Raw genomic sequence first — 17,155 nt, 5'->3', positions numbered from 1 at the left:
GAATGGGCTTGGATTTCATATGTGTACACACACATTTTAGTTTTATGGAAGGTGCCACTTAATGTTCAAAACTTCTTTATTTACAGGAAATGTGATGCAGTGAAAGTAACATATTCTAAGAAAATTGTTTTAAATACCTTTTTTTTTTCCTAGGCTTCTTAATCATTCAGTTTCAGTAAACACAAGGAACAGGCCAAAGCAGCCAATGGAATCTGAAAAATGGTATTGATATACTTAAATATATCACAGCTTTCAATCTTTTATTACTTTTATTTTTGTTTATTGTGTTACTACTGCCATCTTCTGTCATAATGCTTTTAAAAGCTCATGATGAAATTGAAGCTACAAGAGTAATCTATTCTTGAGCTTCTTTCTTTCAGATCCAAAAAAAAAAAAAATCTGTTCTTCAGAGCATTTAGGAAAATAGATGTCATACAGAAACAAATTTGTAGGTCTGATTATGGCAGCAATTAATTATGTTTCAGAGCTCCAGAAGGTTGTAGCTCCTCCCACAGGTGATGGTGCTGTGCAGATGTCTTATCCTGTGTTACACAGGGTGGCACTGGAACTGTGCTTAGGCATCTAGAGCTGTTGGAAAAGCATTGCTGGGAGTTCAGCCTACAACACCTTTATTGTTTGTGGAGGGTGTGTTACTGAGGAATGCACTGTCTGCAGGAGCTGTACTTAGGCTTTTCCTTTGAATTAAAAAAAAAAAAAAAAGCACAACACCCACACACAAAACAAAGAAAAAAATACCCAAAAAAACAACAACAGCAAACCCAGAAACCATCAATAATCAGAAATACCCAAAGCCTTGTCTTTAGGGAACTGGGAAATGTCTCCACGTGGGGAGAAAAAAGCAGGTGGTGCTGGGGAGCAGTGGGGTGGGAATGGCTCTGTGCAGTTCAGCTGCACCTCAGGGGAGCATCTTGACCCAGTACTGCTCCTTCAGTGTGACACATCCTACTCTGGCTGTGCCCCCTCTCAGTGGTACCTGTGGTTTACAGAGCTGGCTGCATCACGTGCTGTGCTTGTGTGACTCCTCCTGCAGCTGTTACCTGCAACCATCCAGGCCTTGCTTACTTACCACAGCTTCTCTCTGAGCTGCTGTCACCTGTTCAAGTGCACACCTCTGTTAGGCTTCTTTATTTGAGGGTAATCCACAAAGAATTAAATTTGCCTTTTCCTTTTTTCTTAATGAAACAGGCAGTTCTGAGACTTAAAACCAAAACAAACTAAAAAAGTTTTATCTGAATAAAGTACTGTAGTGTGGAAGACTCATTGTCAAGTTCTGTTAAAGGAGAGTGAAATATGATTTCAGATTTTAGTTAAGTGGTCATACTTTGAAGCCACATTGTGATATCTTATACAGATGGCAAAAAAATACTGTAGTGCTGTGGAGAAGACACTTTTTAAGGGTTCACTTCTTTAATATTTTCAAGTAACTTGTTTTAAAGTACACAAAAAAGTAGTGTGCTTCATAATGCCTTTCATCTTACTTTTTAGTGTTTCAACAAATGAAGTGAATTCTTCAGTGTCCCCATACAGCTGGCAGGTAAATATTCAGATGTCAGTGTGGTGGCTTTATATTGGAGTGATTTTTTTGTTGTTGTTGTTTCCTTGAGTTTGTCTCTGTGGCAGAAAACTTTATGCATTCATATGGTTGTTTATACACATAGTTCTTGAAGGTGTCTTAATTGTGGTGGGAAATGTAAACCCTTGGGAGATCTTATGCCTCAGTTTGACTTGTTTGTAATGGAGGCCTTTTGTTTTAAAAGCATGTGGTACCAGCTTTAGGGTCTTGAAACTAATGAGACATAAATTTTACTTTCTTGGGTTTAGTATGTCTTTCCATATAAAGGGATTGCCTCACCATAGTGTTCAGTTTGGTTTTTAGATGCAGCTTCTAGATGGGTTGAAGTATTTAGGCCTTTTATTTCCCATACCTCAGTGAGAATCTTGCATGATATGACAAAATTCCAGTAAACTGTAGAGAGTACCTTATTATTTCAATCTGTTAGTTTTTCTACAATTGCTTTAAATGACTTCATATTCTTGTAAGAAGAAACAGAAATGTTGTGGTACCCTTCAGAAACAGTCCATGCAGATTGTCTACTTACAGTTTTCATATAGTAGGCAGTCATATATATTTATTATTATTTAAGTGTCAGTCTATTTTAGTTGTCTCCTCAGTATGTATTGCATAATACAATGCTTTGAAAGAGAGATTTCTCTTCCAGCTTGTTGGTGTGTATAATCTTTTAGATAGAAACAGCCAACAACTACTCCAATTGTCTTTCTCTGTGTGATGAGTATTCACAGTGAGAAATTAGATGTGCTAACCACACTTGAAACTGGTGTATTTCTGACAGCCTTTGGTGGTTTCCTAACCTACCTACAAATTTAATCTCAATGCTGAAAACTGTTTTCTTAAGAATTATTTCATAGATTGTTTTTCTTCTGTGAAATATATTTTAAATTGGAAAAAATAAGTGGTTTCTACCAGAATCACCATTAAGACTGTTAAACTTTCAGGTATAGAGCTAGATTGAGGCAGGCAAACAATTAACAATTGTAGTTCATAATAATTTGTGCTAATACACAAGAGGGATGTTTAAATTTTACATAAAAGTATTTCTGACTATTACAGCCACTGGAAAACCAGAAGGATTCAGTGGATGAGCAGCATTGGCCAGAAACACAGCCAGTAATCTGGCAGAATGAAGAAAGAAGGAGAAGTAAACAAATTAGAAAAGAGTATTTCAAGGTAATGGGGGGAGTGAGAGTGGGTGACACTTTTTTTTTAATAAGAGTAGAAGAAACTATAAAACTAAGTAAAGGTAGATCCTCAAAGGCTGTGATGCTTTTACATTTGCATGTAACATATAATTTTTTATTTTACTCTTTTGCTTAATATATATATGCATGTATTTAGGATCATTTGAGAGTGCAGGAAAATCAAGAGGAAAAAAATTAATCAAAGATTTTGTTTATACTTTCAGGAAAGAAAGTAATTCATTGTTGTTTTCTGGCAAAAGCTAATCTTGTCAAATGTCCTTCGCCACCTATTTGGAGGGATTTTTATTTAGCGATTTATGTACATATTTTTAGTGCAAAGAAAAGATACATTGCCTTTTTTTGAGCATGATTCTAGGAATGATTTATGCCTTTTGGGTCTCATGGTATTAGTTTTCATTTCAGAAGGAATGTTTTCAATGTTCCCTTGCTGCTGTAGTGTGCACCCTCAGTCAGCAGGTGCCAGTGTCTGCTTTCTGCAGAACAGAGAGGAGGTTCCAGCAGCACTGGGAAACGTTTGTTTTGGGCTAAGTAGGGAAATAGGAGAGCTCTGAACAGTGCTAGGTTGAATTGGAATTAAATTTGTCACCTATGAAATTAGTTTCTTGGGTCTTTGCCATCAGACATCTTTGTGAAATGCCAGGGAACTTCAAAGAAATTAAATTCTTGGGAGAACAGAGCATGCCATCTATCTCATATACTGTTGTGATTCCAGAAGCCCTTCTGTTTTTTCCTGAAGAGATTACAGAGTTGTATCCTCTTTCCAGGGTTTTCATCCTGAAATTAGTTTATTTATGTGGCATTGGAGGAGAAAGAGAGAGAATCTTCTCAGTAGAACGGGATTCAGTTGTTTGCCTGGTTAAAGAGCTGTGCTACCAATACAGAAGTGGTTGCTCATAACTCAGCAGTCAGTTGTGAGCTCTGTGATGGAAGCAGATGCCTGAAATCACATTATACACAGCTCTAGATGGGTCTCCTAAGTGAATTAAACAGCCTGTACCAGTACAAACAACACTGTTTCATGGTTTCTTTTGCAAAACCAAGGCAATAAGCCACTGAAACAGAGCCTGTTTGCCATGGCAAACTGGGAAAAAAATAGACACCAGTGCTTTGTGAGCAAGCAGTGACAATCCAGTTGTCTCTTGCTTAGCCTGCATTTGTGTCACATCACGAAGAGGAGTAGCCTGGCCACGTACACCCCACAAACTTAGGCTTTTGTGGTGATGGTCTCTTTAATTCAGTCTGCATGGGGCTCCTCTACTTTTACTACACTTGATCTGTAGACAATGAAATAGATTTATTTTTTTAAATACCACTTCTGTACATTTTTTTCCTTCAATTCCTCCTTATTTTTCTCCACTTTCTGCATAATCAGGGAAGTGGGACAGTGCTGAAGGCAACACACAACAAATCAGACCTGTGGGTAAAGCATTGTCTTAAATACATAAAAGGATGTGATCAGGCTTTGAAGTTTTAAAGGCAACCTTAATCTTTTTTAATTTAACTTTTTGCAATGTCAAGTCAATCTCCTGAAGTGTAAGCAATCTTAGTCACATAAAACATATTACAAAAGCAGTTTTCACAGGTTGCATAATTTTTTCTAAGAAATAATGCTTCATGTTAGCAGTTGTTAAGATCTTTTCACTTGGATCAGCTGTCACATGCAGAGTTCACATTATGAAAGTGTTTTGTTTTAAAATGCACTTATCTCTTCAACTAATGAAGATCTTGTCTCACCTAGAAATGTCATGTTCTTTTCTGGTTTGTTTCTTTTTGTTCTTTGTTTCTGTAACATGGCCTTTCTTCTCAGCAGCTTCATTAGTAATAAATAACATCTGAGTGAAAGCAAGCCTTTTAGTTCAAATGAAAACCATGCTTTCATTTTAAAGTAATAATTGTGTGTGTTTTGCAGTATAAGTCTTCCAGAAAGAGTTCAAGTGGAAATGAAAATGATGAGGTGAGATGTAGTAATTGTTGGAAATATTAAGAAATAAATTTATTCTCTTGTCTGTTTTGGACAAATTAACTTTGCATTCCAAAGCTATAGCAGAAATAACTGTTATACTCCTTTATTTGAAAAAAATGATCATGATTGCCTGCTGGGGAACAGTAGGATGTTTGCTTGCTTTGGTAATAGCAAAATTAATTCACCTATCAAGCAGAGGTGATGTAAAACTAATATTTGATATAAACAGCCAACTGTGGTTCCTTGCCTTACCTATTTTAAGTTTAGTTGCTGCCAGTTTGTAGCATACTTGATAAATGTTACATGTCTCATGGATTTCATAATTTCATGTTTCTTGTTAAATCATCATTTTCATTTTTATAATTTCATCTTTTTGATTTCTTTTTAGCAAGACAGTGATAATACTAATGTGTCCCCACAGTCTCCTGTGTCGTCTGAGGTACAAGTTTGTGGGTTTGTTTTTCATTCAACAAACATTTCTTTGTGTTCATTGCTGTCACCAGGTTTTCATGCAGATACAAAGCTGTTAGTTTCCTTTGAAATTACAATTAGAAGTATTTCATCATAATAAAAATTAAAAAAGAAACAGAAACTAGGGACAGATATTACAACTTGTTTTACCTTTGCAACTCAGGTCTCTGCTAGAGTTCTTCTTTTTGACTGGTGTGAGGAAAGGTGCATTGCTTTGTCTCCATTATTTTTCCTGATGAAAATACTAATGAAACGAAAACCAAATTTGCCATATCTGATAGGCCTTCCTAGGGAATACTGCTCTTCTGGGCACAAAGTCACTGAGAGGATTTGTAGTTTATGGTTTAGTACTTTATGCATCACCAGGAACCCACTGGTGACACTTCTCGAGGAGTTTCATCCTTCTCAATCCTGGGTGTCACCTTTATGGTGCAGCCTTCCAGCTTCATTCAGGGGTGGTGTGCATGGAGTCTCACTGGGAGAGCACTGCACTGCTTAGCTCCAAGTAAAGCAAATATTGTAAACATTTCTTCCTCATGTCAGTGAGGAGCCTGAGAGAGCAGAATTAAAACCTCTCCCAGAATACACTGGAATGGAACAAGGGTATCTCTTGTACATAGCAAGATATTGAGTGCATTCCCTTTCCAGATGGTGAAATGATAAAAACCTGGTCTTCATAGTTGGAAGTAGATATTTCTTAAGAAATGTTTTGATGCTAAACATGGGGAGAATATTTGCATCTGCTTACAGCTGGCTTAAACTCTGTTCACAGAATGGTTTGCAGTAGTTTGAAATATTTTAAAATACATTTTAGATAATCTAGTGCTGCTTTCCTTTCTCATTATAACAGTTTTATCTATATGTGATAAGGTTACATTCATTCAATTTATTTTATACTGTCCTCTTCAAAAGACTATTACAGTCAGGCAGAAGGACTCTCCTTAGGCAAGAATAATTTAAACAGTATCTCGGTGGGAGCAAAAGTTCTTTCCTTTAATGAGTGGAAGAAACTGACTTCATCTCTTTTAACAGGATTATGAAAGGACAGATAGTAACACTCATGGTCCATTTGGTCTCAAACCAAGGTCAGGTAAGCTGCTGTTCTCTAGCACAGTGTGTTTATTTTCCAGGCTGCAAGAGGCAGTAAGCATAGCAGATGTCACAGTACAGCAGTTCACTCAATTTACTTATCACTGCAGTGTACTGGGAAAGGCACAGACAGCTGCTTTGGCAAACAAATAATTGGAAGCTCCTCAAGTTGCAAAATTATTTGTTTGGGATTTTTTGGGGGGCTTATTTTTTTAAAGGGTTTTTTTTTCCCCATTTATTTATTTTGTGCATACTTAGTGCATACTGTCAAAGAACAGGGAAACAGTACACAATTGTTCTTGAGCTTTTGATGGCTTAAAGGCTTTATACTTGATTAAAAGTAGAACACAATCCAAATACTTTGAAAGCTAGATTGAGATTCTTGAAGAAGTGCAGATGGAGTTGTATGTCCCATACTGATACTTCAATACTGAAGTCAGTTCAGTCTCCATATTTTCTAATTATCTGCTTACACTTAAGTCAGATGATCTCTGCATTTTATTTGAAAGATGTTTCCTAGGCAGCATCTTTTCTAGCAGGATGCTTAAATCTATTTGTTCTTAAAAGTTCTGCAGTTTTTTTCCTGTTTTTATCCTCAGTTATAGATCTTTAGTTTTTGAATGTTTTCAATCTGAATTCTGACTGATTTCCCTCATGTTTGACAGCTTTCAGCCGTGCCTCACGCCAGGACTACGGTGCAGTGGATCCTGGGTTTACTATGAGGAGGAAAATGGAACATTTAAGGGAAGAGAGGGAACAAATCAGGCAGCTTCGCAGTGTAGGTACCATCATTCACTGTATGGGTGCAGTGCATTTGGTTTGCTCTGTTCTGCAATTTAAATCTGCATTTTAAAGGCCTCCAAGTTGTTGCAGTTGTAAAAGGGCATCCCTGTAGTGGTATTTCTTCCTAAGGAATTTCATGTAACAGGCTGCACTGGTACTTGTTTGGGTCCAACCAAAATACCAACTGGGAATTAGTTGGGGTTGTTTTCTTTCTAAAAAACAAAGTGAAATTAATTTTTTTTTCTGAGGTTTTAAATTTTCTAGGGACACAATAAATCTGCTTGTGTTTGCTATTGTTTGACCTGAGATCTGAAGAAAAATTATTATTGTTTTCTTAATGGCCAAATGCTTTTTGAGTGTAGAAAGTTGCCACAAATTTCATAATCCTGAATGGGCTCTACATTTCAGATTTCTAGTAAATTGTTTTTTGTGTAGTTCTGTTTTCAAGGCATTTAGCAGTTAGAGTTAACTAAATCATAGCTGCTTTGCTTTTCAGGGCAGTGCTGAATTGTGGTGTGACTTCTATGAAGGATGTTTGTTTGTCTGGTTCACTTCCTGAGCAGTGAAGTCTTGTTGTTGGGCTGGGAAAAAACATTGTTTGCCTTCTCTGTTTTGCAACACAGCTTTTCCCACAGTTGTGTTCTCATGTTTTTTTATTTTCCTCCTTCTCATAAAATCCTGTATGGTTTCAGCTCACAGATTCTGCCCACTAAGCACTGATCACATATTCAGCATAACATTTCTGTCCTTAAGTTCTGTGCTTTCCTGTTATGAGCAGTGAGTTTGTTGTATGGGCTTGAGAGCTGTGTTTTCTGGTCATTGTTGGCAGAGTATCTTTCTCACTGTATGTTGTGTCATTTAAAAAAACCCCACAAAATAACATAAAACACAAGAAAAATCCAACAATACAAACAAAGGAACAGGCCCAGGAACACAGGGCCTGTAAGGAGAAAAGGATGTTTATATTGAGTAAAGTATACATTTATTCTGTTTATTTCACTTTAGTATTAAAATGTTCCTTTTAAACATCTCCATGCTTTAAAATACCCTGCTTTTAATATGAAAAACTAGCTAATGTTGAGAGTAACTTACTTATGGCCTTTTTCCTAGAATCTTGAATCCAGGTTGAAGGTGATTTTGCCAGATGACATTGGTGCAGCGTTGATGGATGGGGTGGTTCTTTGCCATTTAGCCAACCACATAAGGCCACGTTCTGTTGCCAGCATTCACGTCCCATCGCCAGCAGTGGTAAGGCATACATCATTTATCTCATTTTTGGTACATCTTACATGAAAAGAAGCTTTTGAATTTCAGTATTAAACATTGTGACTCATATTTACCACATTGATTTGCTACATTACTCACTTTGGTTTTTCTTGGAAGAAGCATTAAGCGAGGCTCAGAAGTTTAATTTATGTTTTCCTCATACTGAGTCTCCGTAGAATGTGTCTTGTGTTTTAGTAACTGTAAGTGAATTGACATCAGAAATATGCACTCCTTCATGAATGTCTGATGAAGATTTAATATCCTGTCTTCACAGCCTAAACTCAGCATGGCAAAGTGCCGAAGAAATGTTGAAAACTTTCTCGATGCTTGTAAAAAGTTGGGCGTTCCACAGGTACACAAATTGCTTTCTTGATTTATTAATAACCACAGAAAACGCCAGCAAATACTGAGTTTGGGGGATTAGGGGAGTTTTGTTTAGGGAGCAGTAGTGATTATCTCATTGACCAGAGAATTTGAAGATCTGAAGAGAAGTTCCATCCCAGGGTTATGGGATGAACTTGAGGAAGCTACTTTATGGGTTTCTAGTCAGTTCTTAATAGTAAAAATAACACTGACCTCCTTGTAAAATATATTGTCATCTAAACGAAGAAATGGACTTGAGACTTGTTTTGTTACTTGAAAGTCTTTGAGTTTAGCAACTCATTTTGGCATGAATTCATTCTGCCTAGGAAAATCCTACATTTATAGAAGTCTGTAGCCTGAATGATTGACTCTCTTTTTTAGCATGGCTGTAGTTGCAGCCCGTTTCTTGTGCTTCTGGTGCCCAAGTGTATCCTCTTACTTCCTTTTATGAGGAGAAAAAAACCTAAACAAAATTAATTTCCTGCATATTATGAGACAAAATAATTCCCTTGATATTCTCTAGTGCAAGAAGAAAATTAGTTGATAGATTTAGAAGCTGGTTTACTGCTCTGCCATAGCTTCTGTCTCATGTGGAGCCACAGCCCATTCAGAAGCAAGAGCTGCTGAGATTGACCTCATGCATTACTTGTAACACCAGCTGGCAGTTGGGAAGATGGTCCAGCTTGTGCTGAATTTTGAGGCTGAATGATGACTTTCTTGGAGAATGGTTCATTATTGAGTCTGTCAGCACTTCTAAGTTATCCCAAGAGAAAGGTTGGTAATAAGTTTGCAAAACAGGGAAAGGGAGAGAAGGCCACTGAGCCAACAGCACCCAGCAGCTTGTTTTTCTGACTCTGCTTATGAAAAGAAAGTTATTTTCTTTAAGAATTTAGCAGTCTTTTATGTATCTTCTGGCATTGTCATAGTTTAACACTTCAAACAGATCCTAACTCTAACAAGTTTCTGCCCATTCTCTTGCTGGAGAGAACCACAGGGACATTTAAGGCCAGAGATGTTTTCTCTGCAAGTGTCTTCCTGTCGTGTGTGTGGCTTCAGAGAATGTGTTTGTTACCTGCCCTGGGGACAAAGGCATGGAACTGGTTAAATGTCCTGTGTTCTTTTGCAGGAGAGACTTTGCTTGCCTCATCACATTCTGGAGGAAAGGGGTCTGGTGAAGGTTGGTCTCACAGTTCAAGCCCTGCTTGAGTTGCCTGCATTGAAAGTATCTCAGCTTTCTTCCATGTGACACAACTTCTTGGCAGCTAGACAGCTTCCCATTTGCTCTGTTATGGATTCTCTGAGGCACTGCAGCCTCCTACACGGGAACACCCAAGCCATCAAAAACTAAAACCTGTCCAGATGCTGTAGAGAGCCTTACTTTGGAGCTGTGTGTGAAAACCTTGGAGTCAGTTCACAGTTAAAAGAACATAACTGTTCTTCTTTTTTGTTCTTTTGTAATTGGATGTACTAAGAGAATGTGGTAGCATCAGGTTCTCTTTCTGGTTAAGTTAAAAGCTGCCATTTAACATCTCAGTGTTAGAGTTAAATGCTGGATTTCTTTTTTTACATTGAAAATGTTGTTTGAATTACTTTTGAAAGTACAAAGCACACCCCCTGTCACTTTAATTTTTTTGAGTCAATCATTTGATTTAATGATAAGTCAAAAATGTAGCGATGGTATGATGGTAAAAATGTGAGCAACTGATCACTTGTAATCCCCTTTCACTCTCTGAAAGCTTAATATTTGCATTCTAATATTTGTTTTTTTGCACTCCTGATTGTAACTTCGCACTTCTTACGTTGCCAGTATTGAGTCTGAGTGTCTGGTGATTACACAGAACAGGATACAGTGAGAAAAGGACACAGTTTATTGAGTTTTTCCAGTCTTCTAGGTTGGTGCCAAATATTTTTTTTCAGTTGTACTGTAGATTGTTTACCTGTGAAGTGCCTGTGTAATTGATAACTCTTAATAGTCTTAAACATTTTTGAAGTTTCTTTGTTTAAAATAGATAAAATGGAAATTTTTTAATATTTTAATAGTTTTTTTGTAAAATCAGTATGTGAAGATTTAAGTAATACTTCACATTTTTGATGTTGGGTGTTTTAAGTTTGTTGCACAATTTAATTGTTGTCTAATAATTAGAAAATACTGTAAATACTTTTTATTTATGCTATTTAATTTGATAATACCTAATTACATTTGGTTTATTTTATTGTTGGACAAAAGCAAAGTTGTCTACTTTTCTTTCTTTGGGACAAACAAATACACATGATGAATTAAGACATGAGGACTAGTGATTCATACAGAGTAATTTAGGACATTTTGATAAAACTGCCAAAATCTCAGGTTTACGCTGTGATGTTCAGGATTTTGTGTAATATTGCTCCTGATCTCACATGCCATTTTTACAACAGGTATATCCATAATTTAGCTGGGAAGTATCAGTGTTTATCTTTTTAGCAGGGTTTATTGTGTAGTTTCCATGAGTGTGGCATTAGCACACAGGTCAGTTTGTACAGATGTCACTGTGCTGAGACATTGGATCCGTGGATAAATGGGAAAAAGAAACATTTCCACTGTGGTGTTCTTTTGAGGCTTCTGAGTTCATTTATTTGTTTGCTTCTGAACAAATTCTTGGTGTGTTGAACCATACTCAGTTGAGTTCTCCAAACAAGTTGCAAATAATTTCATCATTTGGTAGTAGGCCTGTTTGTATTAGTTTGTTCTTCATGAATAGGTAGCTCAATTAGAAAAATGTCTTTACTGCCACAGATTTTCTATTTCAGGCTAAGTTATTTTCAGTTGAGGGATATGTTTGCCAGGCATGTGACAAGATTGGATTCTGTTCTTTCCAATTGACCAAGACCCCATGTAAGGTAATTCATTAAAAAATGAGGGAGGAGTATTGACCATTGTTCTTATTGTAGTCTTATAGGCAATAGCTGACTGGAAGAATAACCTTTTTCTGAAAAGTTTAAAATTACCACTTGTTTTTAAATCCATTGAAACAAGTTTGTGTACATGTAATAGCTAAAATCCACTCTTGTTCATATAGTGTTGTCTTAAAACACAGCTATGGAGAGGCTGGTGTATAAATTAATTTGCAAAGTCCTAGATATAAATCTTAGGTTAGATAAATATGTGTTTAAAGAAACTGGATTGCTTTGACATTTGAAATACTGTATTTCAAATCTATCTCTAATTGGTTCTTGCATCTCTTCTAATGGTTATTTTAACAACTTCAGTCTCTATTTTCATTAATGTCACTATCTCAAAAGTCATGCAAAAACTAAAGGAAAAGTTATAATTCACTAAGCAGAATGCTAGCCTGCTGCATTTAAAAACCCAGCCACTCAAAAAGAATAAGTCCTTGTCTTTCATTTCACTGTTGCTGCTACCAGAGCAAAGTTCTAGTTCAGTGTTAGCCATGGAAGTGCTAACTATAAATTGTCACTTTGTTATCGGAAAACTGATCTCCACTGCTATTTCCTTGTCATATTTAAAAACATTCTCTGATCTTAAAATAACATTTTTCCTTCTTGAACTAATTTTATTAAGTTACATCACAGTGTAAATATTAAAAATTCCCTTGATGTAGCATGGCAGCTGCTGACTTCTTAGGGGTTTTTCAAACTCCTTAGTAAGCTGAAAACTGGATATGAAACTTATGTACTCATTTTGAACAGAAATCTACTAAAACAACTTTTTTTTTTTTTAGTTCTCTGCAATTCTTCCCCACAGACTTGCTACCAACAGTCTTGCTTTGCCATTCCTTGGAAATTATTATGGCTGCCTTCTTGCTTATGGGGAAGGATAATCATGATTCTTCCAGGCTTCCCTTTTAGCATGGCAAAGATTAAAGCCTTCAAGTACCCTTAGGAGCAGTCTGAGAAAAGATCCACTGTGCTTGGATGAATCTTCTTCTCATCTCTAACTGCTTTTACTACTACTACTAATAATCTAAAGCCTTGCTAGCATTGGCTTGTACCATTGTGATTTCTTTAACAGCAATTTGAAAAGTGATGCTAAAAAGATTTGAATTTGAAATTTTCATTTCCAGGAAGCCTGTGGAGATAGCTGTGTCTTCTCTGTACAAGAATTTGCATATACTCTACTCCTTTTCCCCTTTCCTTTTGATCCCCAGCATCTTATTTATTTTTGTTCATTTCAGATCTAGTGCATTCAGGCTCTTGGTTACTCTGGGCCACTTCCCTTCTTCCTCTTGAATTTTTGTAAGAATTTGTACCATTGATTCCAGAATTCATGCTTCAAACATTTCCAGTGTTTGAGATACCCATTTTCAGTTTTGTTTAGGATATGATGCCATTACTTAGTACTTGATACAGCTGATAGGGTAGATAAAAACAGAGGCCTGCTCAGTTCCTGTTGCACTCATTCTGTTTTCACTTACAACATGAAGAAAACTCAACATTAAAAGCTTTAGGAAGGTGCATTAAGTTTTCCTAATAAACTTGGCAATAATGTGGCATGAGCTGTAAATTACAGAGTGGATCAGCATAGTGGCAGGGCTTCTGGCCTTGTGTATTTTTTGTGTTTTATGTCACTGCATGCAGTATGTCACATGTGACTGATCTTTCACTTGAGCAATAATGTCCCAGATATGGTGAGGTCTGACAGCAGTGACAGTAAAATAATTGTTGTGAAGTGTGGTGTCTTCCCAGAGAGTATCTCAGAAATGCTTTTGATCTGCTCTCCAGCACTGCTAATTCTCTGTGCTCACTGGGGCACTGCTGGGGATGCAGAAACCCTCCAGACCCCTGATCTGGAGTCCTTCCAAAATCTAACCAGGAACTATGAGCATAAAATAGGGAGGAATGGATTTGAAATAATAAACAACTGACAGGAATCATAATTTTTTTTTTTTTTAAATCCTAGGCTTTACTGAAGTCAAGGCAAGTTTTACCCAGTAGATTCTTGCCTTTTTGGTTTGTCAAACACCTGAGCTGGAGACCATTGCAAACATGGCTTATACTTGTTTGACATTAGCAAACTTTAGTGTCAGATTCTTAACTAAAATAAGTCTGGTAAGCCTCTAGTAAGTCAAATGAAGTTGTAAAATGTTATGTGGATCCATGTAATAAAAAATTTCTGATAAGCCCAACAGTATTTAGATGGTAGGAAAAATTACATTGAAGTGAGGTGGGATAGTGTTGTTACCTCAATAAAATAGTAGGTGAGGACAACCATTAGGTTTTTACTGCACTCAAAACTTCATTTTAAATACCATATCATTTAGTGGCACTCTCCTCAGATTTTGACATAAATCTGTAGCTAAATTCAAGCAAACACGAAGACATCTGTTTTCACTAAAATGGAACTTGCATGTGTCATGTTGGTACTGAAGAGAGGGACAAAGGTCTGGCACTTCTTCCCTTTGCTTATTCTTTAAGTGTTTATTTGAAAGTCTGATTCCACTGATTTCAACTGAAAGCAATCTGTGGGAGGTTTTAGCCCTTCTGCAGGTGGATGTGGCTTGGTATTGGCAAATCCCATGTCACTTTTCCCTCACCAGATCAGGCACGTGTCTCTGTTTCTGTTAGAGGATCTCTACTTGAAAAGCAAAAGTAAATAAACACCCCAACACACACAGTTTGGAATTAAGAAAATGTCATTATGACCAGCAATGGGAAAGGCAAAGCAGAGTTGTCCAAGCAGAGAGTGCTCTGAATTGACTTCACAGTGTATCACTTCAGGAAAAGCCTTCAGTCTCAGTAAAGAAGTTTGTGTTTTGTAGCTGAGGGCATGGAGCTTTTAGTAGAGCTCAGAGCAACCAGGGATTTGCCAGCTTTGTGTTCCCAGAGCCCATTTGGTTTGGCCAGCTGTGTCCCAGTGCTGCAGGAAGCGTGGCTGATGGTGCAGAGGGCACTGCCTGTGCCCAGCCCTGGGCAGGGGACCTGGCACGTGCCACTTGTGCTCCCCTGCCTTTGTGCCAGTGAGGCTGTGCAGGACAACTGCTGACAGAAACACCTCCTTGCTCCTAAAGAGATGCTGCAACCTGAGCAAAACCTGAGTGATAATTTGAGAGTAATCACTAATAGCTGTTCAGCAATATTCATCTTTCCCCAGCAGTGGGTGATGCAGTGAGGCAGAGGCTGCTGTTGCTCTGGGAACTGCAGACCTTTTCTCACTGCAAATAGCACCGTGGCTCTGAAGGGGTTAATGTGGCCCTCGTGCACTTCCAGGAGGAAATGCAAACAGAACTGCTGGGTTTGTTCCATATGCTACACTCTGGGTCATGTGTCATTCATTTACAGACAGACGGATGGGTGAATTGAGTTCTTAATGAACAAAGTTATGGTACAGGTTTGTTGTTTTGGAAAATATGAAGATAAATTTCTCTTTTCCTCTGAAGAAAAATTCTGCTGATCTTCACTGCTTAAATAGAGAATATGTGTGATGAATTGAATTTTAGTTTAAACTTGCACAGAAGCAGTTCTGGCTCCTGTGTTTGTTACATAATAAAATGCTCTTTGCTTTATTTGTCTTTAAGTATTTCACATAGTACAATTTTGCCAACATACTATCTTAAAATTGTGGTTATATGAAGTGCTTGTTCCCTCATTGGGTTTGACCATTATTTTTTTAGCATGAGAGGCAAAGGGCAGCACAATTTCTGCAACTGCTTGGTCAGTTTTAGTTTACCAGTTATCGTAAAATGACATCCAATATAATTTTTAGTTCCAATTATATATAGCCAATTGCATTTTCAAAAAAGAATTTTCAGAGTGTTTTTTACATTTTAGAATCCTAATCTTAAAACAAGCAAAAACCAAAAATTTTTTCTATGGCTACTCTAGGAAATTCTAAAGGAGAAGAACAGCTCGGACTGATAGCAATTAAATTGTTTTGGAAAAACTTTGATTTTGGCAGTGTTAAATTCGCAGTTGAACTTGATCCATTTAAAGTCTCTTCCAACCTAAATAAGTCTATGATTGTAAGGCTTCAGTGAGACCAGAATTTCCCTCCAGAGTTTTGTAACTCAGTTACTGCACAAAGTCAGACATTTAAATTAAATTCTTGGCACTAAGGAGGATTTCCTCACTTCATTCGAAGTTAAGTGAAAAAAGGCAAACATAACTTTTTCCATCATAGTTTTATGAAGGCAATTTGTAAAATAGAGAATATTTGGAAATGCCACAAGGATACCTTTTTGCTTTGTTTCATTTTAAAAAGAGTGAACCAGTGAAATGTTTCCAAAATGACTATATTTGTGTATGGTTTGGTTGTGCCATGACTGGCACGGGAGTTTGCAGTAACTGTTCAGTTTTAATTTGTATTCTGAAGCTGTGCAGGACTGTGCTCTTCACATGGAGCTGCTGATGCAGCTGTGTTGGCTGAAGGGATGTCATACCTGAAGCAAATTCCTGGCTGTAGCACCAGCAGCAAGGCAAGGCTGAGGTTCCCAGGAGGAATACACACAGGTGTAGTGAAAAAGGGTGGGTTGGTGGAATACTTTGGGAGTCATGTGAATACTTTTGACTGTTGTGGAATGTCTAGAACAAAGAAAATGTGATTGCTTTACAGTTATCATTCAGTTGGTATTCAGTTATTTTATTTTGTAACTTGTGGTTATAAAACTCAGAAGATGCAATGTAACCAAATGGTCAACATGTAAATGTGTGCAGGATGTGGCAAAAGTAGTTCTGAGGGCACAGCAGGAGAGTGAGCATTAAAAATAGATGCTCAAATTGTGTATATACTTGCAAAGTTTTTGATAGCGCATTTCAATTGATTTTGCATTTCATGTTCTTGTAAAGTGCATCTTTCATACTTTTGAAGATTGTTACTTGTACTATACTGTATTAAGCCTTTTTTCAGGATTTCCATTATTGCTGGAGCTTCCAACATACATGTTTCTTTAGAAAAATGTTCTTACTGTTCTTTTGTTTTTGTAAATAGTGTTTTGTATTAAATTTGCATGGATAAACCCCACATTTCCAAAACCAGTGTACATACGCCGTGTATAAAATACAAACTGTTTCATAATTTTCATGTAGTCAAGTTATTCAATTTTATTTCATTTCAGTTTATATATTTGTAGTAAATAATGAGAATTTGTTGTATGTTCTCTCAAATGTCTGTGTTTTCATTTTGATAGATAAGTGACCTGCTTCATTATGTCAGGAAATACATCCTCTGACAAACAGAAGGAAAGATGACTCCTGGTTCAGGGCAGTAGGACACATCCACATGTGAAGTATGTTGGGATTTTGGTTTTGACCAGCAGTGGTGAGAATATACAAGGATCAGTTGCCCTCACTTGTAGCAATCTTTATACATTTGCACACTTTCCTGTAAGAACCACCCAGTATCTTCTCACATTTATATTTGGAACAACAGAGATTTTTGAGTCTTGCTAATGATAACCTTAAAGCAGCACAGAAATTCCTCCCAGCAGA

General features: G+C 37.0%; 1 protein-coding gene across 3 annotated transcripts in view; it reads left to right on the top strand.

Annotated features, from left to right (window-relative positions):
* Positions 1–16,831, top strand: part of LRCH2 (leucine rich repeats and calponin homology domain containing 2) — a 40,611-nt gene extending 23,780 nt beyond the window's left edge. The window contains exons 12-21 of one of the 3 annotated variants that reach the window (XM_059859730.1): positions 154–222; positions 1,507–1,555; positions 2,651–2,767; positions 4,709–4,753; positions 5,151–5,201; positions 6,266–6,323; positions 6,988–7,100; positions 8,216–8,353; positions 8,646–8,723; positions 9,861–16,831. In XM_059859730.1, the coding sequence (XP_059715713.1) occupies positions 154–222; positions 1,507–1,555; positions 2,651–2,767; positions 4,709–4,753; positions 5,151–5,201; positions 6,266–6,323; positions 6,988–7,100; positions 8,216–8,353; positions 8,646–8,723; positions 9,861–9,980 (838 nt within the window). In that variant the 3' untranslated portion in view covers positions 9,981–16,831. The remainder of the gene's footprint in view (positions 1–153; positions 223–1,506; positions 1,556–2,650; positions 2,768–4,708; positions 4,754–5,150; positions 5,202–6,265; positions 6,324–6,987; positions 7,101–8,215; positions 8,354–8,645; positions 8,724–9,860) is intronic. The other 2 variants (XM_059859731.1, XM_059859733.1) reach the window with 2 other exon arrangements.
* The last annotated feature ends 324 nt before the right edge of the window (positions 16,832–17,155 follow it).

Source organism: Haemorhous mexicanus, chromosome 14, assembly GCF_027477595.1.
Source record: "Haemorhous mexicanus isolate bHaeMex1 chromosome 14, bHaeMex1.pri, whole genome shotgun sequence".
NCBI classification, from domain to species: domain Eukaryota; kingdom Metazoa; phylum Chordata; class Aves; order Passeriformes; family Fringillidae; genus Haemorhous; species Haemorhous mexicanus.
This window is presented reverse-complemented; position numbering and strand designations above follow the sequence as displayed.